Source organism: Amblyraja radiata, chromosome 4 (genome assembly GCF_010909765.2).
Source record: "Amblyraja radiata isolate CabotCenter1 chromosome 4, sAmbRad1.1.pri, whole genome shotgun sequence".
In the NCBI taxonomy this organism is placed as follows: Eukaryota; Metazoa; Chordata; class Chondrichthyes; order Rajiformes; family Rajidae; genus Amblyraja; species Amblyraja radiata.
The window spans coordinates 90,609,969-90,634,323 of NC_045959.1; the positions used below are offsets into that span (position 1 = coordinate 90,609,969).

At 40.9% G+C, this 24,355-nt stretch overlaps 1 protein-coding gene across 2 annotated transcripts in view; it reads right to left on the reverse strand.

Moving 5' to 3' along the window:
• LOC116972370 (collagen alpha-1(IX) chain-like) overlaps positions 1-24,355 on the reverse strand; it is a 139,837-nt gene that overhangs the window by 37,573 nt on the left and 77,909 nt on the right. For both annotated transcript variants that reach the window (XM_033019950.1, XM_033019951.1), the window contains exons 12-21: positions 23,445-23,468; positions 22,756-22,809; positions 18,348-18,401; positions 17,667-17,708; positions 15,761-15,817; positions 13,296-13,349; positions 8,788-8,841; positions 7,378-7,431; positions 4,803-4,856; positions 1,415-1,468 (exon numbers count right to left, since the gene is read on the reverse strand). In XM_033019950.1, the coding sequence (XP_032875841.1) occupies positions 1,415-1,468; positions 4,803-4,856; positions 7,378-7,431; positions 8,788-8,841; positions 13,296-13,349; positions 15,761-15,817; positions 17,667-17,708; positions 18,348-18,401; positions 22,756-22,809; positions 23,445-23,468 (501 nt within the window). The remainder of the gene's footprint in view (positions 1-1,414; positions 1,469-4,802; positions 4,857-7,377; positions 7,432-8,787; positions 8,842-13,295; positions 13,350-15,760; positions 15,818-17,666; positions 17,709-18,347; positions 18,402-22,755; positions 22,810-23,444; positions 23,469-24,355) is intronic.

Below are 24,355 nucleotides of genomic sequence, written 5' to 3' on the forward strand. Positions count from 1 at the left end.
ATTCAATTCAAAACACAATATGAGGCAATTCAAGCACAGATGAAAAGGGAGGGGGACGTGGGGCTAAGGATAGGCAGAGGTGAAGAGATGGGTCTTGAGGCGGGACTGGAAGATGGTGAGGGACACGGAATTGCGGATCAGTTGGGGGAGGGAGTTCCAGAGCCTGGGAGCTGCCCTGGAGAAGGCTCTGTCCCCAAAACTGCGGAGGTTGGACTTGTGGATGGAGAGGAGACCGGCTGATGTGGATCTGAGGGACCGTGAGGGTTTGTAGGGGGAGAGCAGTACAACACAGGACCAGATCCATCCGCCCATGATACCAATGCTGAACATGATACTGAGTTAAACTAATCCTTTCTGCATGCACGTGATCCAAATCCCCATTTCATGTATATTCATGAGCCTATATAAAAGCCTCTTCAAATACCTCTTTTGTAGCTACTTCCACCATTGGCAGCGCATTCCCAATGGTGGCAGTAGCTACAATAGCTGTCAATTCCTAACACACTCTGTGTCCAGCCAGAATACGAGGCTTACACCAAATTAACAAAGTCATCACCGATCCCACACATCTCAATCTCCAAAATCAGCCAACTTTAACAGACCTTGTCAAATGCCTTACCATGTTGACACATCCATTGCCTTACCCTCATCAATCGTCTTCACCACCTTCTCAGAAACTCAATCGTTAGTAAGACATGACTTGCCCTGCACCAAGCCATGTTGACTGTCCCTAATTAGCCATACTCATCCAAATGTGAACAAATCTTATACCTAAGAATTATTTCCAATAGTTTCCCTACCACGGCCTGCCATTTCCCAGTTTATCACAATTTCTTTTCTTAATCAAAGGAGCAACATTGCCTACTCTCCAGTCCTCTGGGACATTGCCCATGGCTCGGGAAGATACATTCTCAAGGTCCCAGCAGTCTCCTCTCTAACTTAACTTAATAACCTGGGATAGATTCTATCGTGCCCTGGGGACCTATCTACATTAATGTTCTTCAAGAGACCCAACACCACCTGTTTCTTGATTTCAAACTGCCCTAGCATATTAGTATACCCCCACACTGATCTCACCATATCCTCCTCCTTGGTGACCAATACAAAGTGCTCATTTGGTACTTTGCCTTCATCCTTTAACTACAAGCAAAATTATTTCCTTATCCCTGAGAGGTCCTAACCTCACCCTAGGTACCCACTTGTTTTAAATGTCTGTATACAATTGAACTAATGCACATTGAAACTGAGAGGGTTTTTTTCAGAATTCACTTATTATTTTCATTTTAAATTTGATCACTGGCTTATTGTCACTTGCTCTGACCATTCTCATGAATAAAAAACCTCTGATAATCAAGGAATTGGACACAGATTAATACAAGTTAAATACAAGCAATATAAAGGTAGTAATAATTACCTTGGGACCCTTGATGCCTGGTTCTCCAATTCCACCTCTTGTACCTTCAGGACCCTGAAATATAGAAGATTTATTGATGTATGCTTTCATCCCATACAATTAATCACATTTGTCCATTACTGATTTATGAATTACTGGCATTTCTTAAAACAATTTTGATACATTGTCAAATATGAATATTGTCTATTATTTTACTGCATTTTAATTATCACTGATTATAACCCTGTATTAATTTCCTCCTTTGAAATATTATCTGGGCATTTGCATCTATGTGAATGGAGGAAAAGTAACAAAGTAATTATCATATGAGTTTGGACTCCCTGGTTGTAGGTAATCCACTTTATATATTCTGAGATCTGTTGGCCTGATGGTCTGCATCCCAGGATATTCTGGGCCTGATGGTCTGCATTCCAGGGTACTTAAGGAAGTGGCTCTAGAAATTATGGATGCATGGTGATAATTTTCCAATGTTCTATATATCCAGGATCAGTTCCTGTGGATTGGAGGGTAGCTAATGTTATCCCACTTTTTAAGAAAGGCGGGGGAGAGAAAACAGGGAAATATAGACCAGTTAGCCTGACATTGGTGGTGGGGAAGATGCTGGAGTCAATTATAAAAGATGAAATATCGGCACTTTTGGATAGCAGTAACAGGATCTGTCCAAGTCAGCATGGATTTGCGAAGGGGAAATCATGCTTGACTAATCTTCTGGATTTTTTTGAGGATGGAACAAGGAAAATGGACAAGGGCGAGCCAATGGATGTAGTGCACCTGGACTTTCAGAAAGCATTTGATAAGATCCCACATAGGAGATTAGTGGGCAAAATTAGGGCACATGGTATTGGGGGTAGAATGCTGACATGGATAGAAAATTGGTTGTCAGACGGGAAACAAAGAGTAGGGATTAACGGGTCCCTTTCAGAATGGCAGGCAGTGACTAGTGGAGTACCGCAAGGCTCGGTGCTGGGACCGCAGCTATTTACAATATACATCGATGATTTAGATGAAGGGATTCAAAGTAACATTAGCAAATTTGCAGATGACACAAAGCTGGGTGGCAGTGTGAACTGTGAGGAGGATGCTATGAGAATGCAGGGTGACATGGACAGGTTGGGTGAGTGGGCAGATGCATGGCAAATGCAGTTTAATGTGGATACATGTTCACTTTGGTAGCAAAATCAGGAAGGCAGATTACTATCTAAATAGTGTCAAGTTGGGAAAAGGGGAAGTACAACAGGATCTGGGGGGTCAGGTACAGCAGGCAGTGAAGCAAGCGAATGGCATGTTGGCCTTTATAACTAGAGAAGTTGAATATAGGAGCAAAGAGGTTATTCTGCAGTTGCATAGGGCCCTAGTGAGACCACACCTGGAGTATTGTGTGCAGTTTTGGTCCCCTAATTTGAGGAAGGACATTCTTGCTATTGAGGGAGTGCAGCGTCGGTTTACATGGTTAATTCCCGGGATGGCGGGACTGTAGCGTCTGGGCTTGTATACTCTGGAGTTTAGAAGGATGAGAGGGAATCTTATTGAAACATATAAGATTATACTTACTATATGTGCATAAATGCTCGATCAACGTACGACATACTCTAATTCAATATAAAACATTACATAGACTATATTATTCAAAAACTAAAATAAATAAACTTTTCCCCAATGTCTCACCCATTTGTGATAAATGTCAGTCACAAGAAGCTAACATAGCGCACTCTTTTTTTTCTGTATAAAAATTCAAAAATTCTGGAACTAAATATTTGAAATCTTCACAAAATTATTTAAAATAAAACTTGTACCAAAAGCAGAATGGATCATTTTTGGAATATCGGAAGGTAACCCCGAATTAAATGTGTTTCAAAAGAACTTACTTAATTACGGGCTAATAATGGGAAAAAAGCTTATACTCAAATTTTGGAAAAATGCTCCAATACCAACAATAAAAATGTGGATTTCAAACATGTTCGAAACTCTACACTTGGAAGAGATGAGACTCCTCCTAGCAGGCAAAGCAGACCACTTCCAAAAGACGTGGTCTGCATTTACGGAACTATTACAAGCATAAGGTGCAATAGTAATTTAAAATATAAATGGTACCAGGATCAGGACACGGTTGGTATATCCTTTTTTGCGGAGTTTTGTGTTACAATAGAGCGATTGTTTTTCCTTTTTTTTTCTTTTCTTTCTAGGGTCTTATTTCCTTCCTTCTCTAATTTCTTCCCCAAGGGGCTTTCTTCTCCCAACAATTTCCTGCACCTTCACGATTCTTGCTCACTTTCCTTACTTCTTTTATTTCTACCTTTTTTAAAGTTCGAAAAACGAAGTGGTACAACAAAATGTAATAAGATTTATGTGATGTGTATTACTGTAATTTACTGTACTTCTAATAAAAATAAAATAAAAAAATAAATAAATAAAAAGAAACATATAAGATTATTAAGGGTTTGGACACGCTAGAGGCAGGAAATATGTTCCCGATGTTGGTGGAGTCCAGAACCAAGGGCCACAGTTTGAGAATAAGGGGTAAGCCATTTAGAATGGAGACGAGGAAACACTTTTTCGCACAGAGAGTTGTGAGTCTGTGGAATTCTCTGCAGTGGAGGCCGGTTCTCTGGATACTTTCAAGGGAGAGCTAAATAGGGCTCTTAAAGATAGCAGAGTCATGGGATATGGGGAGAAGGCAGGAACGGGGTACTGATTGGGAATAATCAGCCATGATCACATTGAATGGCGGTGCTGGCTCGAAGGGCCGAATGGCCTACTCCTGCACCTATTGTCTATTGTTTGTCAAATCACTCCAGAGTGTTAACTTGCCTTTTTCATCAGTTCTAGAATTTGAGCAAATAATCTATGTTGACACTCAATATCCAGCACTGTCAGAAGTATCCTTTCAATTCACTTTAAAATGAAAACTACATAAAAATTCCACTGACTGGCGAAAACTACAACATGCCCATTAGAATGCATGTTATAATTGTAACATGCAATACCAAGGTTTTATGGATTTATACAACCAGTAGATGAATTTCCTAACTAAACAAAGCAAATTCATCCTGTCTATTCAATGGCTGCAAATCATGTCTGTTTGGAGTACTGACCTATTTAAGGTTTTATCCAAACTGTTTCAACTGCATCAATATTTTACCTTGAAAGCAATAAATGGTAAGTGACAGCCTCATGGAGCCAAATAGTCTTCATCAATCAAAGCATATTTTGATTCAGGCACAGACCAATATTACCACTGTTGAAAAGGAGCTTTCCAACCTATTTCCACATTCAGTAGTAGGCAAGGTGATGGGAATCAGCATTTATGTTGGTTATTGGTTCTATTCTTTAGCCTACCCAGAAAGTCCATGCCTTTTTAACAACTACTGTCAAATTACTGGAAACTTACTGTAGGCCCTAGTGGGCCTGGAGGCCCAGACAAACCATTAAATCCTGGAATTCCCTGGAAGAAATAGAACACACTTAAAGTCAAAAGTCCAACGTCAAAGTAGCCTTTATTGTCATTCAGACTTTGCGGTCTGAAAGAAATTGTGTTGCCTTGCAGTCCTACATGTAGTAAAAATGACAAAAACACACAATAAACACAAATTAACATCCACCACAGTGAGTTCACCAGGCACCTCCTCACTGTGATGGAAGGCAAAAGTCTTTGTCTCATCCCTTCTTATTCTCCCTCTGCGCCGAGGCGATCCAGGCTTCAGATGTTGTGATAAGTTTCTGACATTACATTTCCTGCTTATAAAACAGTTTCAAAAGTAGCTGGAAGCCTCTCCTCATGGAATGGTTTATAACTTTAATGTTATGTGGTCTTTATGTTGTGAAGAGGAACATAAAGGTCATTGTTGAGGAAATAAAGCTGCAAGGGAAAAACTTGTTAAAGAGTGTATTAAAACTTGAAAGCTACAAAATTAATACCGGTTCGGTCCACTAATCTTTATCCTGATGGTAACCAACAGCAGGGTGCATAATAAAGGTTACAAATTAAAGGTGAATTATCCTTGAACAGACTGTATGATTTTACATTAAAATAATGGTAATGAGCAAACAAAAAAGTTGTTTTTTTTGTTCGGGGCAATTAACAGCTTAAATAATTCAATATCAGCACGTACCTTTGATCATGTGTCCGCTAGCCTGTTGCTTTGGAACCCCAGAAATGGGATCCAAAGCAAGCTTTTATTAGTGCTATGTTGCTCTTAATGCACAAGGTCGGGCAGACGGCACAGTGTCCACCACAATGAAATGGATAAACAAGATAACTCATTTACACACCACAATTAAGTTAAAAAAGCAAGTTTGTATTTGTTAAATTGAGATATTGAGGGGAATACTCAGTTTAAAAAAAGATAATTTGCAAAAACAAAAGAAGTCTTTGTTCAAATTAGTTTTGATTCCAAAAGTTACTAATTAGAAATATGAAAGCTGAAATTCATTTTCAAAGGCTACCAATTTCGCTATCGTCTACAGCCAAATGCCACTGATGTTTACAGTCAGTAACACATCTTTATTTTTTTTAAATATAGTTTAAATACCAGTTATAGGTATTTGAAATAAAATGAATTGGGTGTATTGCCATGTGCATTAATATTAATTTAATCTTCCAAGATGATGCTATCAAAGAGGAATGTGTACAGAAAAATAGGAAATGGGATGGTGGTCTAAGGATATACATTTTGGGACAATTGACATAAATTACAGTTAGCATTGAGGAAATGTTTTAAGTGTGTTGAGATGTAACAATTAGAATAAGTTAAAGTCAAGTCTAGTTGATTTTCTTGTCACATGCACAACTCCAGTGTAGTAAAGGTACAATAAAAATCTTGCTTGTAGCATCATCAAAGGGACATAGACAAAGACATAAAACATAAATTATTCAGACATTAGACGAGGCAGTGAAAAGGAAAAAGACTGTGTGAAAACAAGACGTCAACCTAAAATACAATTAGAAGTCCATGGTAGTACAAGTGGTTGTCCAAAGTGTCCCATGGCTATTAGGATTAGGGTTGGGCAGGTCAGTCCAAGAACCTGATGGTTGTAGAAATTTAGCTGTTTCTGAACCTGATGGTGTATGACTTCAGGCCTCTGGATCTCCCTGCCTGGCAATAGCTGCGAGAGAATGGCGAGTATCCTTGATGTTAAATGCCACATAGTTAAGGCAAAACCATGTCTCGATGCATTCAATGGTGGTAAAGGCTGTTGCATGATGAACCGGGCAGACCCCACCATTCTCTGTAGCCTCTTGCGTTCTAGGCATTGGAACTGCTGGTACCAGGCCACAATGCAACTAGTCAGGATACTTTCTATAGTGCACCTGTAGATGGTCTATGTTAACTAGAGCAATGAACAGCACCCTGACATATTCCTGTCATTTAAATCATCCAGAGCAGAGTGAAGAGCCAATGAGGTAGCATCCATTATTATCTTAGGCAAACTGATGCACATTCAGGCCATATCGGAGGGAGCAGTTGATTTGTGTTGTAGCCAACTTTTTGAAGCAATTAATTACCGTGGATGTGCTACCAGACTATGTCATCGAGGCAGGTCATCATGCTCTCCTTGGGCATCGGTACAATAGAGCAGGAAAGAACCCTGGACTGCTGAGGTTAAAAATGGCCTGGAATACTCCATCCAGTTGGTCTGCACGGGCCTTCAGCAGTAACAATGACAAAAGTGCTATAGGAATGGTGCGGGCAAGCATTGAAGGGGAATGAAGTATTAAAATAGTGTTCGTTGAACACGGAACTTGCAGGGGAGCTGAAAATTGGCTGGAAACAATATCACAAATAGACAGCAAGACAGAAATATTGGTATCTCTTTCAAAAATATTGAAAGGTGGATATTGATGAGAGGAACAAGAATTATTTGCAGGTCTAACTGATAATAAAATAACTAAATTATAACATTATACATCTTGGAAAATAGTATTAATATGCTGGTAATATGGTATTAATAGTATCAATACTCACTTTGCTCCCTTTGTCTCCTGATAAGCCAGGAAAACCTCTAGGTCCGCGAGAACCCTGTAAGCATTAGATCCCAGAGTAAAATAAAGTAATCATAGGATACAAACATAGAGATTGGGATTCTATGATTACGGCTCCACTGCTGGTATTGTAATGAGGAGCTCATTGCAAATTCTGGAAACTTAATAATATTAATATCTAGGACAGCCTGCAGCTAAAATTAATGTCCAGAGCATGAGATCATGATGTTGGAAAATTGGAACAGAATCCTTCAAGGAACATTGAGGAGAGACAGATACAATTGATTGAAAATGAACAAGGGAACAAACCACTGAAAAAATAAATCTGTGAAGAACTTGCAGAGTTGTGACTGAACTCTCTTGCAGAATTTTTTTAGGAGCATTTCCCTTTCCAACTCCTGTCGATTTCATTGTTTAAACATAATCATACTGTATGCAAGGATAACATATTGAACCTTGCATTGGAATTTAGAGCTTTTATTTGCACTAAAGAACTAAAATGGATAGAAAATTACTTTGTTCAATTTAACATTTAAAAAGTGAATGATAAGCAGCTGCTGTTTACATCACTTTCAATAGTGGGTGGCACAGTGGTACAGAAGTAGAGCTTTGCTGTTTAACAGCACCAGAGACACGAGTTTGATCCTCACTACAGATGCTGTCTGTACGGAGTTTGTGCGTTCTCCCTGTGAATGTATGGGTTTCCTCCAGAAGATCTAGCTTCATCCCTCATGTTTAAACCATATATAGGTTAATTGGCTTCTGTGAATTATCCCTGGTGTAGGATGCAAAACTGTGATAACCTAGAACTAGTGTATGGCCGATTGTTGGTCGGCACAGCCACAGTGAACCGAAGGGCCTGTTTCCATGCTGTTTCTCTAAACTAAACAAAATATGTATAAGGGTGGGAATGGTTGTTGAAGGGCTGGTTATATTTAAAAAAATAACATATTTGTATCAAGTGGAGGGATAGGAAAGGCTTAGAGCATTAGGGACCAAATGCTGGCAAGTGAGAATAGCTTAGATGGGGCATCTTTGTTGGCATGGAACAGATGGACTGAGTTGGATGATCAGCCATGATCATATTGAATGGCGGTGCAGGCTCGAAGGGCCGAATGGCCTACTCCTGCACCTATTTTCTATGTTTCTATGAAAGGATTGGTTCCATGTTGTGTGACTGTGACTGTATCTAAGTGTGTAATGGAGAGGTCAACCTAGTTAAAGTAAACTAGTTAACTCTTCTGTAGTCTCAGCACAGTGAGGCCGAATATTTGAAAACCTGTGTTGTAACATTGCAGAAGGTGTTTTATGGGGATAAATAGAAATTGAAATATAATGAGAAAATCTGTAATCAGAGAAACTTTGCTTTAATTGGATGCTATCGCATATATACCTCAGATCCAGGAATCCCTCTGATACCTTGTGGCCCAGGAGAACCACGATCCCCCTGCAATTTGAAAACAATGAGGTGAATGAAGACAAGCACAGAATAAATCCCAATATTGCAATACTAGGCACCATCACTGAGGAAGCCTTTATTGCTGAGCAGGGAATTTTCTCTGATGATTGAAAAATCTGTCAGAAATTAGCTGCCAAGATTCTTTGTGGCAAGATTCTCTGTCACTTAAATCTGCAAACTTCCAGTTCTGTTCACTAATCTGTGCTTTGGACTTGTTAGAAGCAAGATGTATTAGAACAATCTGATATAACTTGGGCAGCACAGCAGCGCAGCTGGTAGAGCTGCTGCCTAACGGCACCAGAGACCATGGTGGATGTGATGTACTTGTATTTTCGGAAAGTCTTTGATAAATTATTACCTAAAATGTTAGAGTGCACAATTGAGAAGTAGGCTGTTGTGGATAATACAGTGACATGGATTGAAAACTGGTTAACAGAAAGGAAACAGAGAAGGAATAAATGGGTCTTCGTCTGGGTTGCAGATGGTAACTAGTGAGGTAGTGCAGAGATTTGTGGTTTGGCCTCACTTACAGTATTCAATTACATGAATGAGGGAAACATTTTTAATATTAAAGAGGTTGCTAATAGCACTAAAATAGGTTATTAAAATGTGAAGAGGGTGCAAATAGGTATCAAGGTGACAGACATCATTAATAAATTGTCAACAATTTGGCTGAAGCAGTGCAATGTGGATAAATATGAAGTTATCCACTATGGCAGAAATAGCAGAATGGAGGCAGGTTATTCAAACAGTGTGGAGGAAAGAACTGCAGATGCTGGTTTAAATCGAAGGTAGACACAAAATGCTGGAGTAACTCAGCGGGACGGGCAGCATCACTGGAAAAAAGGAATAGGTGACGTATCGGGTCGGAACCCATCTTCAGACTATCTTTCTGCAGCTATACAGGGCTTGATCTCTAATTCTAGGAAAGGATATACCCTTGCCATAAACATAGAAACATAGAAAATAGGTGGAGGAGTAGGCCATTCGGCCCTTCTCTCCATACCCCCTGATCCCTTTAGCCACAAGGGCCACATCTAACTCCCTCTTAAATATAGCCAATGAACTGGCCTCAACTATCTTCTGTGGCAGAGAGTTCCAGAGATTCACCACACTCTGTGTGAAAAATGTTTTTCTCATCTCGGTCCTAAAGGATTTCCCCTTTAACCTTAAACTGTGACCCCTTGTTCTGGACTTCCCCAAAATCGGGAACATTCTTCCTGCATCTAGCCTCTCCAACCCCTTAAGAATTTGTAAGTTTCTATAAGATCCCCCCTTAATCTCCTAAATTCTAGCGAGTACAAGCCGAGTCTATCCAGTCTTTCTTCATATGAAAGTCCTGACATCCCAGGAATCAGTCTGGTGAACCTTCTCTGTACTCCCTCTATGGAAAGAATGTCTTTCCTCAGATTTGGAGACCAAAACTGTACGCAATACTCCAGGTGTGGTCTCACCAAGACCCTGTACAACTGCAGTAGAACCTCCCTGCTCCTATACTCAAATCCTTTTGCTATGAATGCTAACATACCATTCGCTTTCTTCACTGCCTGCTGCACCTGCATGCCTACTTTCAATGTCTGGTGTACCATGACACCCAGGTCTCGTTGCATCTCCCCTTTTCCTAATTGGCCACCATTTAGATATTAGTCTACTTTCCTGTTTTTGCCACCAAAGTGGATAACCTCACATTTATCCACATTATACTGCATCTGCCATGCATTAGCCCACTCACCCAGCCTATCCAAGTCACCTTGCAGCCTCTTAGCATCCTCCTCACAGCTAACACTGCCCCTCAGCTTCGTGTCATGCGCAAACTTGGAGATGTTGCATTCAATTCCCTCGTCCAAATCATTAATATATATTGTAAATAGCTGGGGTCCCAGCTTGCGGTACCCCACTAGTCACTGCCTGCCATTCTGAAAAGGACCCGTTTACTCCTACTCTTTGCTTCCTGTTTGCCAGCCAGTTCTCTATCCACATCAATACTGAACACCCAATACCGTGTGCTTTAAGTTTGTATACTAATCTCTTATGTGGGACCTTGTCGAAAGCCTTCTGATAGTCCAGATATAACACATCCACTGGCCTCCCTTATCCACTCTACTAGTTACATCCTCGAAAAATTCTATAAGATTCGTCAGACATGATTTACCTTTTGTTAATCCATGCTGATTTTGTCCATTGATGTCACCACTTTCCAAATGTGCTGCTATCCCATCTTTAATAACTGACTCTAGCAGTTTCCCCACTACCGATGTTAGACTAACTGGTCTGTAATTCCCCATTTTCTCTCTTCCCTCCCTTTTTAAAAAGTGGGGTTACATTAGCTACCCTCCAATCCTCAGGAACTACTCCAGAATCTAAGGAGTTTTGAAAAATTATCACTAATGCATCGACTATTTCTTGGGCTACTTCCTTAAGTACTCTGGGATGCAGCCTATCTGGCCCTGGGGATTTATCGGCCTTTAATCCATTCAATTAACCTAACACCACTTCCCGGCTAACCTGGATTTCACTCAGTTCCTCCATCTCATTTAACCTGCTATTTCCGGCAGATTATTTATGTCTTCCTTAGTGAAGGCGGAACCAAAGTAGTTATTCAATTGGTCTGCCGTGTCCTTGTTCCCCATGATCAATTAACCTGTTTCTGACTGCAAGGGACCTACATTTGTTTTAACTAATCTCTTTCTCTTCACATATCTATAAAAATGTTTGCAGTCAGTTTTTATGTTCCCTACCAGTTTTCTTTCATAATCTATTTTCCCTTTCCTAATTAAGCCCTTTGTCGTCCTCTGCTGGACTGAATTTCTACCAGTCCTCTGGTAGGCTGCTTTTTCTGGCTAATTTGTACGCTACATATTTTGTTTTGATACTATCCCTGATTTCCCTTGTTATCCACGGAAATGAAGTTCACCACTGACTCTTGGGTGGCAGGATTGCCTTTGTTCTGGTGACTAGAGTTTAGAAGAGAGATGGTCTTATAAAATCTAACAACATTCTGACAGGGTTAGTGAGCCTGATGTTGAGGAGGATGCTTTCTCTGACTGGGCTGTCTGGAAGGAAGCCAGATTCACAGGAAAAGCATTCAAGACTGTGAGCAAAGATGTTTTCTGATGTGAGAATCATAAACCTATGGAATTCACTACTATTTTCTGAAAATGCAAGTACACCACATCCACTGGTTTTCCTTTACCAATGACAGTAGACAATAGACAATAGGTGCAGGAATAGGCCATTCGGCCCTTCGAGCCAATGCCGCCATTCAATGTGATCATGGCTGATCATCCCCAATCAGTACCCCGTTCCTGCCTTCTCCCCATATCCCCTGACTCCGCTATTTTTAAGAGCCCTATCTAGCTCTCTCTTGAAAGCATCCAGAGAACCTGCCTCCGCCGCCCTCTGAGGCAGAGAATTCCACAGACTCACCACTATGAGAAAAAGTGTTTCCTCGTCTCCGTTCTAAATGGCTTACTCCTTATTCTTAAATCATCAAAAAAGCTCCAAGGGATAACACTATTTCTCTTTCAGAAATCAGTGTTGACTAATCCCATTGGTGGTTTACAAATGCCCATTATCTAATTTTTAATGCGAAACTCCAGCACTTCAATAAACTAAGTGTTAAATTGGCATATACACAGGGACCTTACTTTTCCCATTTTTAATATAAGGCTGAGCAGTCTGTAGTTTCCTGTTTTCTCCCTCCTTTTTTTTTACTAGAGAGTGGTCCTGACTTACCGTCTACCTCAGTGGAGACCCTCAGGCTATCTTTACTTTACTGGACTTTATATTGCACAAAACATTATTTGTTTTATCCTGCATCAGTACACTGTAGACAGCTTGATAGTAATCATGTATAGTCGTTCCACTGACTGGATGGCACAAAACAAAAAAGCTTTTTCACTGTACCTTGATACACATGACAAACTACACAGTGGGGTAGCTTTGCTACTCTCCAATTAGAGCTCAAGTTGCTGATTATATTCAAAAAGCTGTAGATGCAAAATGTATTAAGTGGAGAGAAAAAGAACATAGTATGGAGATCGAAAGTCAGTCATGATTATAATGAATGGCGAATCAGGATCAAAACCCCTATGGGCTACTCCTGCTCCTGTTTCTCTATGTTCCTAAGTTTCCAAGTTCCCTTTATGGGACGTGTTGATGACCAGAGGAGAGCAGCATTTGGCAGAAGCAGAAATGTACGGAAAAGTATTTTCTAAGCAAGGAGTGATCATGGTTAGAACTCACTGACTGTAAAAGAGGTGGATAAACAGACCACTCACAGGGGGACTGGATAAGGATTTGGGGGTAATATACTTTGCATGAAGATGTGGAAATAGGAGGTAGCAGAAACTTAATTGGATGAATGGCATCTCTCTGTAGCATAACAATGAGAACTTGATAAATATACTATATTACCAAGTAATTTAACTCTGTTCACATACCTTCAGACCCTCCTTACCCGCAACTCCAGCAACACCTTTTTGGCCTTTATGGCCCTAAAAGAGAAAAGGTGGTTAATTACAAGCATCAGTACGGAACAGGGAAGTAAAATGTAGCGTCATGGAAAACTGAAATATTTGATCAATTTTCATTTCAACTTGACCTTTAGAGGGCAGAAACCAAACAGCCCTTCAGTAGAGAGAATTAAAATCATGCCCCTGTCACTATGAAGTGCTGCAAGATTGGAAGATTGGTGTTGGAACGACACATTTACACAGCTTGTAGAACTGTTACCCTAATGGGTCTGTCCCCTTTGGCGACTTTTTAGGCGACTGCAGGAGGCTATGCATTCGCCACATGGTCGTCACATGTTCGCGGGTTGCCGGGTATTCGCCTTCATTGTCGATGAGGAGTTCACGCATTCTGGGAACTAGTCACGGCCTCATTATGGTCACCGTGAATTTTTCAACATGTTGAAAACTTAGCGGCGACTAGAATGAAGCCGCCATGGCGAGTAGCGAGAATTCTCGTGCCATAGGTGGGTCTCCAGGAGGTCCTAGTGGGTTGCCAGGAGGTCGAAGGTTCTCGGAGGTTCTCGTAGCCGGTGCTGACCGGTGAACGTCATTGGCTCATTGGGAAAAAAAAGTAAGCAGTAATTTTCAGAACCAAGGATAACCAACCGGTAATGTTAAATGTCCGCCAAGCTTCACAGCTGTGTATCTCTGTCTTACTAAAAGTTGTCTCCATTCCTTCTCCCCCTTTCTCCCCCCCCCCCCACTTTTAAAAGACTTACCGTACACTGTGCTTAGCTGTCTTTTTACAGCCAACCTTCCTGTTCATCGCGGTGTGTGTCTGTTTCACCTTGGCTTTACACCATGTGAATTCTTTAGACAGCGCTCCCGCCGCTTGCCCTGTCCCCCACTTGCATAACGGGCTGGTGCAGGAAGTGATGTGTTTGTGTGTGTTCCACTCTGACAGTCGACGTTCCAGTTGCCAGTTTTTCAGGTGAGAGCAAGCAACTTGACAGTCGCCGGCATTCTGCTGAAAAATCGCCTGGGACAGGTCCATAAAGCTCTCACAATCTGGATTTGGTCCAGATGTTTGGTGTTTGAGTGGAATTATCAGATTCTCTGTGTGACCATATGAGTTTCCTCCAGGTGCTACAGTTTCTTCCCACATCCCAAAAATATGTGTGTTGGTTGGTTAATTGACCAATGTAAATTGGTCCGTGTTTAGGTGTGTGGTAGAATCTGGGGACAATTGACAGGAATGCGAGGAGAATAAAATGGGATTATTTTTAAATAAAGCAAAAAGGTGCTTGATATTCTGCATAGACTTGGTGGGGGCAAAGAACCTGTTTCTATGCTGTGTGATTCCATGGCTCTATGGAACCAAGGAATAATTAATCATAGTTGTGCTGGTGCATGCAGAGACAAGGTTGCACTGGAGTATGGCTACACATAGTGTGTTCTTACCAGAGAAGGATCTACTACCATCTGAAAAAAATCACTACATTATTTTAAATCTATTTCCTACCTATAATATTCTGCACTCTCTATCGTCCCCTTTGCTCTATTTATTATACTTGAGTATGAACTGATAGTATATTTGCTCTGTTTGGATAGCATACAAAACAAAGCTTTCACTGTACCTCAGTACGTGACAATAATAAGCATTAACCTAAATCTAATCGCACAGATAGTGAAACCAGGGAGGAACCCTGAGGCTCTCCAAGCCCTCAAGCAACAGTGTGATCTGTGATACCATTGACATCAGTGGCGCAGCGGTACAGCGCCAGAGACCTGGGCTCAATCATGACTACGGGTGCTATCTGTACAGAGTTTGTACATTCTCCCTATGACTGCATGGTTTTTCTCCGGGTGCTCCGGTTTCCTCCCACATTCCACAGACGTGCAGGTTTGTAGGTTAATTGGCTTCTGCAAATTGTGTCTTGTGTGTAGTATAGACCTAGTGTATGGGTGATCGATGGTTGGCGCAGACTCAGTGGCCCAAAGGGCCATGCTGTATCTCTAAACTGTTTCCACGCTGTATTTCTAAACTAAACTGCGATGAAGCAAAATTAAAATCTATCAAAGCAACCATAATGTAAGCCTCTACTTTACATGGTAGCTTGATGCAGATCGCAGTATCCTCATCTGTGTGCAAGCAGGTTGGGTTTTCAATCCAATCCAATCCAGAACCTAAGCTCATTGTTTATCCTACTACTGTCAATGATTTCATTGCACAATTGAAAGAGTAATGGGGTCTTTCTCCCTCCTGTTCAATGTGCCTCTCCAACTAACTTCACCAAATAAGCATAGCCTTTCCTCAGATCATACAAGGTTGCGCAATTGATAGGATAAATCGCTGATGGAAGATAAAAGTTTCATAACCAGGATATCTTGTGTTACAGAATTCAGTGCTCAATAATATTTTGAGTAGCACAGTATAAATGATTGTTGTTTACCTTAAATCCGGGTAGCCCAGGGTGTCCGGGCGGGCTTGTGGGACAGGACACTGTACACTGAGAAACAGAATGAAGACTCTTAGATAAATTGCTCAAAATATAAGAGCAAAGAATGCAAATCCAAAAACAAAATATTGTAAATTATTTTCCTCCTACATTTGGAAATTCTAGTGCTATGCCAGTGGGCTCCCACTAATCTTGTTCCCCTCGCAGATTATCAATAAAGTGGTTCAATAACAGAGTGTTCAGTGATCCTACTGACAAATGGGATGTTTCAAATTTGAGAACTAACCAATGAAATAGACACAAGGAACTGCAGATGATGGTTTACAAAAAACAAAAAAAAGTGCTGGAGTAACTCAGCAGGCCAGGCAGCATCTCTGGAGAACACGGGTAGGCAATGTTTTAGGTGTGGACTTCCTCACATGATTGTCGTGTAGGGAGAAAGCTGGAAGAGAGGTGGGGGTTTGGACAAAGCCGGGCAAGAGAGAGATGAATGCAGGTGAAGGGGGTTTTGAATAGCAGTTGGTTGGACAAAGGCCAGAGGGGGAAAAACAAAGGTTAGTGAGATGAGGAGATAGGAGAGAAGAGATGTGAAATGTGAAGCGAGGAAGTAATACAGGTGAAATGGGATGGGGGGAAGAGGAAAGGAATAAATGTCCTTTCTTGTTGAATCAAGATGGGGCACAGGGAAGAGAGGAAAAGGGGAGGAAGGAATGCTTGTGGGTTAGTTACCTAAAATTGGAGATTTCAATGTACATACTTTTGGGTTGTAAGGTACCTGTGGAATATGAGGTGTATTCCTCCAGTTTGCATGTGGCCTCACTCTGGCAATGGAGGAAGCCCAGAACAGAAAGGTCAGTATGGGAATGTTAAGGGTAGTTGAAATGTTAGCAACTGGGAGATTCAGTCGGCCTTGGTGGACCGAGCACTAGTGTTCAGCAAAATGGTAGTTTAGTCAATGTTTGGTCTTGCCGATATAAAGGAGTCATATCGGGAGCACTAAATTCAACAGAGGATGCAATCTCACTGGTTCTCCATTCTGCACTGGACCACGTGGACAATAAAAACACATACGTTGTGTTGTTGTTCAGAGGCTACATAGGCTCGGCGTTCAACACCATCATTCAGTACTTCAAGCTGGTCACCAACCTCACGTAACTGGGTCTGTGCATCCCTTTGCAACTGGATCCTCGACTTTCTCCCCAACAGACCACAATCTGTACAAATTGGCCGCAACACTTCCTCCTCAGTACCAATCAGCATGGGAGCACCTCAAGAATGCATGCTGAGTCCCTCACTTTACTCTATAGGCCAAAAGGTCATAAGTGATCGGAGTAGAATTAGGCCATTTGGCCCATCAAGTCTACTTTGCCGTTCAATCTTGGCTAATCTGTCCGTCTCCTAATCCCATTCTCCTGCCTTCTCCCATAACCTCTGACATCTATACAAATCAAGAATCTATTTATCTCTGCCTTAAAAATATCCACTGACTTGGCCTCCACAGCCTTCTGTGGCAAACAATTCCACAGATTCACCAACCTCTGACTAAAGAAATTTCTCCTCATCTTCTTAAAAGAAAGTCCTTTAATTCTGAGGCTATGACCTCTCGTCCTAAACTCTTCCACTAGTGGAAACATCCTCTCCACATCCACTCTATCCAAGCCTTTCACTTTTCTGTATGTTTCAATGAGGTCCCCCCTCATTCTTCTAAACTCCAGCAAGTACCGGCACAGTGCTGGCCAACACTCATCATGGGTTAACCTACTCATTCCTATACTCACGACTGAGTAGTGGGACACAGTTCCAAATCCATCTTTTGGTTTGGCAATGACACAACTGTTTTTGGGATAATGAATTACACCATTCTGTATAGAAAACTAACTGAAATATTTTGTGCACTTACCACAACTTCACCACTTCCATCTCCTGCTGCACCTGGCGGGCCCTTTGCAATGGACAGAACCAGGGTTTAGCCATTCGTGTTGTGAAAAATATATGAATCCAAAACGTGACACAAAATCTTTTCTAATGGCCATATAATTTTGTGCTATTCTATTTTTGCCTCAGATTTGACCAAGAATATTGATTGCAAGAGGACCTAATGCATGATCCTAATAGTGCAGATCAAGATTTATTTGCGAGAGATCAAATAGTTGGAATAGATCTTCAAATAAAGTCTGAGCAATTTGAATTTATGATATGACCTTGTATTTAGGATATTATCTTGTATTTCTCCTGAGAAGAACTTGCACACAATGAAGACCAAATATGTAGAGCTATCCATAACCAACAGAAATAAGGTCATAAGGAAGAGGAGTAGAATTAGGCCATTCGGCCCATCAAGTCTACTCCACCATTCAATCATGGCTGATCTATCTCTCCCTCCTAACCCCATTCTCCTACTTTCTCCCCATAACTTCTGACACCTGTACTGATCAAGAATCTATCTATCTCTGCCTTAAAAATATCCACTGACTTGGCCTCCACAGCCTCATGTGGCAAAGAATTCCACAGATTCACCAAAAAGTGGTAGTGAATCTCTAATAGTGAAAAAGAGAGGTGGAAAGGGTAATAATGAACTTACTATAGGTCCCGGAGGTCCAGGTGAACCAGGTCCTCCATTTGTTCCAGGTTGACCCTGATATTCAAAATTAAACACAAAACTGAAAACCTCTTGTGGCTTTGTAAGATATAAGAAGATAAAGTTTGCCAACATTTGTTAAATCATATTAAACTGAAAAGGCATTGCTCTGGAGAAGAAACCAAAGTATTTAATAGAGGAATGTAAGAATCAAGCTAGAAAGAAAACAAAAAAACTTTATGCTCAATAATATCATGGAGAGCATTGGATGAAAGAAAATAAAAGTACCACAGCTTATAATGCATCTTTTATGACCTCAAAAATAATTGAGTTCTTCAAACATGGCACACAATTTACTCAAAGTGTCACATAAATGGCAGAATGACCCAGACCTGATAACTGTTTTTGCAGGTTATTTAGCAAATATTGGCAAGTCAACATTGTTAAACCCTAGGTGCTTATTCAAAATTTCTGACAGTGTAGCATTTTCACAATATTTCATTGGATTGTATGCTCCAGGTCTTAAAAACTTGCAAATTGCTATCTGATAAGTGTGAACTGAGCTGCAACCAACACAGCCAAGTCAGGAAGTAGAAACGAGGACCTGCAGATGTTCGTTTATACCAAAGATAGACATAAAATGCTGGAGTAACTCAATGGGTCAAGCAGCATCTCTGGAGAAAAAGGAAGGGTGATGTTTTTGGGTCTGAAGAAGGGTTCCAATCCGAAACGTCACCCATTCTTTTTCTCGAGAGGCACATCCAAGTTTGGTAAAGTTGAGTTTATTGTTGAATGAGCAACTATGGTAGGTACAAGAGAAGTGAAAAATCTTGCTTACAGCAGCATCATAGATGCATAAATACACATTTGTAAACATTGATTTTAGTGATTCACTGGTCGTAATTAAGATAGACTTAATATTTCATCTTAAATCAGTGCTATATTTCTCTAACTGGTTTAGTGGTGATACCGTGGGTAAATTTCACAAGCTCATATCCTTCAAATGTATGGGTGCTAAGTATTCTGTTTAGCTACTGCAGTAACAGACCTTGGAGGAGAATGGGATGCTTCTGTCTATTTTAATCCTGAGCCTAAGAGCTCACCATTATTTCTGTGGCAAACCCAGCCTATAGAAGCTATGACATATAAATACAGGCTTTTTAACTACATATCACTGTTTACTCAACATAGCTCACTCACTATTTACAACATTTGTCGTTGTCCCCTTCACCTTATTCTTCCTCATCTTGAATGGTGACATATTTTCTAGCTTAACTATTAACCCTTAAATTAAATAATTTTTAAGACGGTGTACAATGTGCTAAAATTACTCTAAAGGTCATTTTGTATCACCAACCAGGGATGAAATCTGTTCTGCACTTATGCTTCCAGGATCTATGGATTTCTGGCTGTATTCTCAAATGTTCACAAACAATTGAAGGGGAAATGATTTAATAGGAATCCGAGGGGTAACTTTAGTGAATTTTTGCTAAACTATATATATTTCTGGACTATAAACTCAAGGAAGATATGTTGGTGTTGGAATAGCAATCATTTTAAATACTCAGAATTATACTGGATTCAGTTACAGTATATGGAAACCTCTGAACCATTTGATCTGTAAATATGTAAATATAAAATAACAAGGAACGGCACCACTGATCCATGCAGTCAGGGAAGTACAGATCAAGGAGACAGTAACTTCAAAGTAAACCTAGGTTGTACAGTAATGACAGTTCTTCATAGAAGAGTGAATATAAATCTAAATTCTCTCACCTCAGAAGTTTGAGAATAGATCAGCTATTAATTTCCAAACTACACTTAATATCTTCCTTTAAAAAAAAGTAAGGCTATTAATGGCATGGATCCAAGGTAGGTATTCATAATCAATACATGGGTTAATAATTATATAACAGGAAGGCAGAATGGGGTCAAAAAATTAACTGACCTTTTCCTGCTCTTGATCCAATATGAATAGGTTTAAGGTGAGGGGGGAAAGATTTAATAGGAACCTGAGGGGTAACTTTTTCACACAAAGGGTGGTGGGTGTATGGAACAAGTTGCCAGAGGAGGTAGTTGAGGCAGGTACTTTTGCAACGTTTAAGAAACATTTAGACAGGGACATGGGTAGGGCAGGTCTAGGGGGATATGGGCCAAACGCAGGCAGGTGGGACTAGTGTAGATGGGACATGTTGTTCGGTTTGGGCAAGTTGGGCTGAAGGGCCTGTTTCTATGCTGTATGACTATGGCTCTATGAATAAGATTGATTACTCTTAATTATTATCGAAGTAGTTAACAGTTATTTGACTATTCTCAGCATGTATTCAATTAGAAGACCACAGTAGTAATACAACATCCATGTGCAAGGAAAGCTGCAGCTGCCTAGTTGCAACAGACTGGCTGACCCAGTAAGAGTAGGACCTAACGGTAGTGTCAGCCAGACAATGAAGAGGGCAGCTGTGCTACAATGTTGATTTGGTGAGAAAGTGCTGTGGTGTGGCATAGGTTAGCGACCCTCTTTCTAATCACCCATGCAAGTGCTATCTCCAAGATCTTGTACTCCACGACATACATGGTCCCAAATCCACATCTTGGGTTTTGATTTGCTCAGTCTCATTTTACTTTTCATAAACAATAGACAATAGACAATAGGTGCTGGAGTAGGTCATTCGGCCCTTCGAGTCAACACCGACATTCAATGTGATCATGGCTGATCATCCACAATCCTGTTCTTGCCTTCTCACCCTTGACTCTGCTATCTTTAAGAGCTCTATCTAACTCTCTCTTGAAAGCATCCAGAGGATTGGTCTCCACTGCCTTCTGAGACAGAGAATTCCACATATTCACAATTCTCTGGGTGAAAAAGTTTTTCCTCATCTCCGTTCTAAATGACCTACCCCTTATTCTTAAACTGTGGCCCCTGGTGGATTGTCACCTTGTCATGGTGGAGAAGCTTGTGTGGTCCTGAGATCCTGAGAGCGATGCCGTCTGGAGCTATGCTCCTGGTAGGGCCACCCATGGCGGTAAGGTTGAGGGGGAGGACTCTGACCAAGAGCAATCCAACCAAGACCTCAACGGTGGAACAGGCGGAGGATGATGGCTGACCATAGTGGAGCGTCACAATGGCTGGGAAGGCGGATCATGAAGGTTGCAGCAGATAAGGTCTCCGGCCGTCCTGGACTCCATGCCACTCGATCCTGACCCAGATCTGTCAAGGACCGTGTGGTGGCTGTCTGTGCACCAGTCTCACCATGTTAAACAGTCACGCACTGGCGTCCTCCAACCCTGGAGACACCCATGGTCAGCCATGACCGAAGGGGGCCTAAGGAAAGAAGCCCCATGGTTCTGGACTCCCCCAACATTGGGAACATGTTTCCTGCCTCTAGTGTGTCCAATCCCTTAATAATCTTATATGTTTCAATAAGATCCCTTCTCATCCTTCTGAATTCCAGTATACAAGCTCAGCCGCTCTATTCTATCAACATATAACAGTCCGTCATCCCGGGAATTAACTTTGTGAGCCCTACGCTGCACTCCCTCAATAGCAAGAATGTCCTTTCTCAAATTTGGAGACCAAAACTGCACACAATAGTCCAGGTGTGGTCTCACCAGGGACCTGTACAACTGCAGAAGTGCCTCTTTGCTCCTATACTCTTGTTATGAAGGCCAACATGCCATTAGCTTTCTTCACTGCTTGCTGTACTAGCATGCTTACTTTCAGTGAATGATGAACAAGGACCCCCACATCTCGTTGCACTTCCCTTTTTCCCCAACTTGACACCATTCAGATAATAATCTGCCTTCCTGTTTTTTCCACCAAAGTGACACCACATTTATCCATATTAAATTGCATCTGGCCACTCACCCAACCTGTCCAAGTCACCCTGCATCCTCATAGCATTCTCTTCACAGTTCACACTGCCACCCAGCTTTGTATCATCTGCAAATTTGCTAATGTTACTTTTAATCCCTTCATCTTAATGTATACTGTAAAAAGCTGCGACCCAGCACCAAGCCTTACAGTACGCCTACTAGTCTCTGCCTGCCATTCTGAAAGGGACCCTTTAATCCCTACTCTTTGTTTCCTATCTGCCAACCAAATTTCTCTTCATGTCAGTACCCTACCCCCAATACCATGTGCTCTAAAATCCACTGATCATGGGTTTGAGCTTGTCCAAAAATTCAGCAAATTTAGTTTTCATGGTGTAACATTCCAGTTAAATTGTCTGCATCTTTCAGTTATCGTGCCTGCATCCATCATTAATTTATCTACTTTGAAGCAATAAGTTTAACAGGGCTAATGATCTGATAAACTAGACATGAGAAGCCCGTTTCTCTTTCTGACTTTTTAAACCTCATAACAACAATATCGAAAGATCTAATTATTATTGCACTGGGGTCAATAACTTACAGGTGGTCCAGGAAGTCCAGGTTCACCATCAAGACCATTTTCACCAGGTGGTCCCTGAAAAATGAGATGGCAGCAGATAATGAGAATGGTGAAATGTGAAGATTAATTATACCACTCACGTGTTCACCATAACTTAACAAAAATTTTAATTTAAGTAAATGTATAAGAGGATTGAAATTCAATTAACAGCCTGTACAATGCTATGTACAATTACGAAAATGATGGAAAGAAATAAACATACACAGAACATAGAACAGTACAACACAACAACGGGCCCTTTGGCCCACGGTGTTTGTGCCGAACATGATGGCAAGTTAAATTGATCTCATCTGCCTGTACATGACCCATATCCCCCTATTCCTTATACTTCCATGTGCCTATCTAAAAGCTTCTTCAACGTCACTATCGTATTTGCCTCCACCACCACCCCTAGCATTGCATTCCAAGCCCCCACCACTCTCTGTGTAAACAAATTGCCCCACACATCTCTATTAAACATTCCACCTCACCTTATTGCTATGCCCTCAAGTGTTGCACATTTCCACCCTGGGAAAAGTAGCCTGACTGTCTACTGTATCTATGACAAATATTACGCAAGTTATATATTGAGTCTCTAACTTTTAGAAAACCTCAATTTACTCAACGGTCCTAAAATGAGTCTAACAAACAAAATGGATTTGTTTACTTACTGGATTTCCACTTTTCGACACCCCCTGCAGAAATACAAAAAGAAAAACCTTTATTAAAATGTATTATGTGAATAATTGATTATACTTTACATCCTAATATCAATTGAATTATCAGAAATATTTGAACTGTAGTCAGTCATGCAGGGTGCTCTATGTTTTGCCAGACACTTGGCTCCTTCTGTCCCTTGGTCATGGGTTTTCCAGCATGAGGTGCAAGATAGCAACCAAAATAATGGAGAGGATCATGTTCAACCTGACTCATTCCTTGTGCTTGATGACTGTGCTATTCCTGCAGCCCTACGATACACTTGGATCCAGGACACTTCACTTCAGTTCAGCTTATTGTCATATGTACCGAGGTACAGTGAAAATCTTTTTGTTGCGTGCTTTCCAGTCAATGGACAGCACCTTGAAATCGAGCCATTATGGCATAGTGTATAAATACATGATAAGGGAATAATGCTTAGTGCGAGGTAAAGCCAGTCTCACTGGCACTAACATAAAGCGTGAGCAGAGCAGTCTGCATGTAGTGCTTGACATTTTGTGGTGGCTCCCGAGTCTCGCCCCAGACCTCCGATGGCCTTTCTCACTACTGTCAACACCCATTTCAATAGCTTCTAATAGTGGCTGATAGTTGGATTCATTTAAAAGCAGTTGAAGATTTACATAGCATTATATTAAAAAGATTAAAAATTAGAAATTATATTAATTTAAAACAGATTTGAAGTGCTGGAACAAAAGTATGTTTCATTGATTAAAATTAACCAAAATATTAAGAAAACAAAATAAACCCATCTGAATTAACCTTTTTAATTCAACTTGGTGATCCTATTTAAATGAGAGGGCTGCAGTACATATGAAAATGAAAAATTACAAAGTGCACCTGGCTTCTCAGTTCATTCCATTTGAGC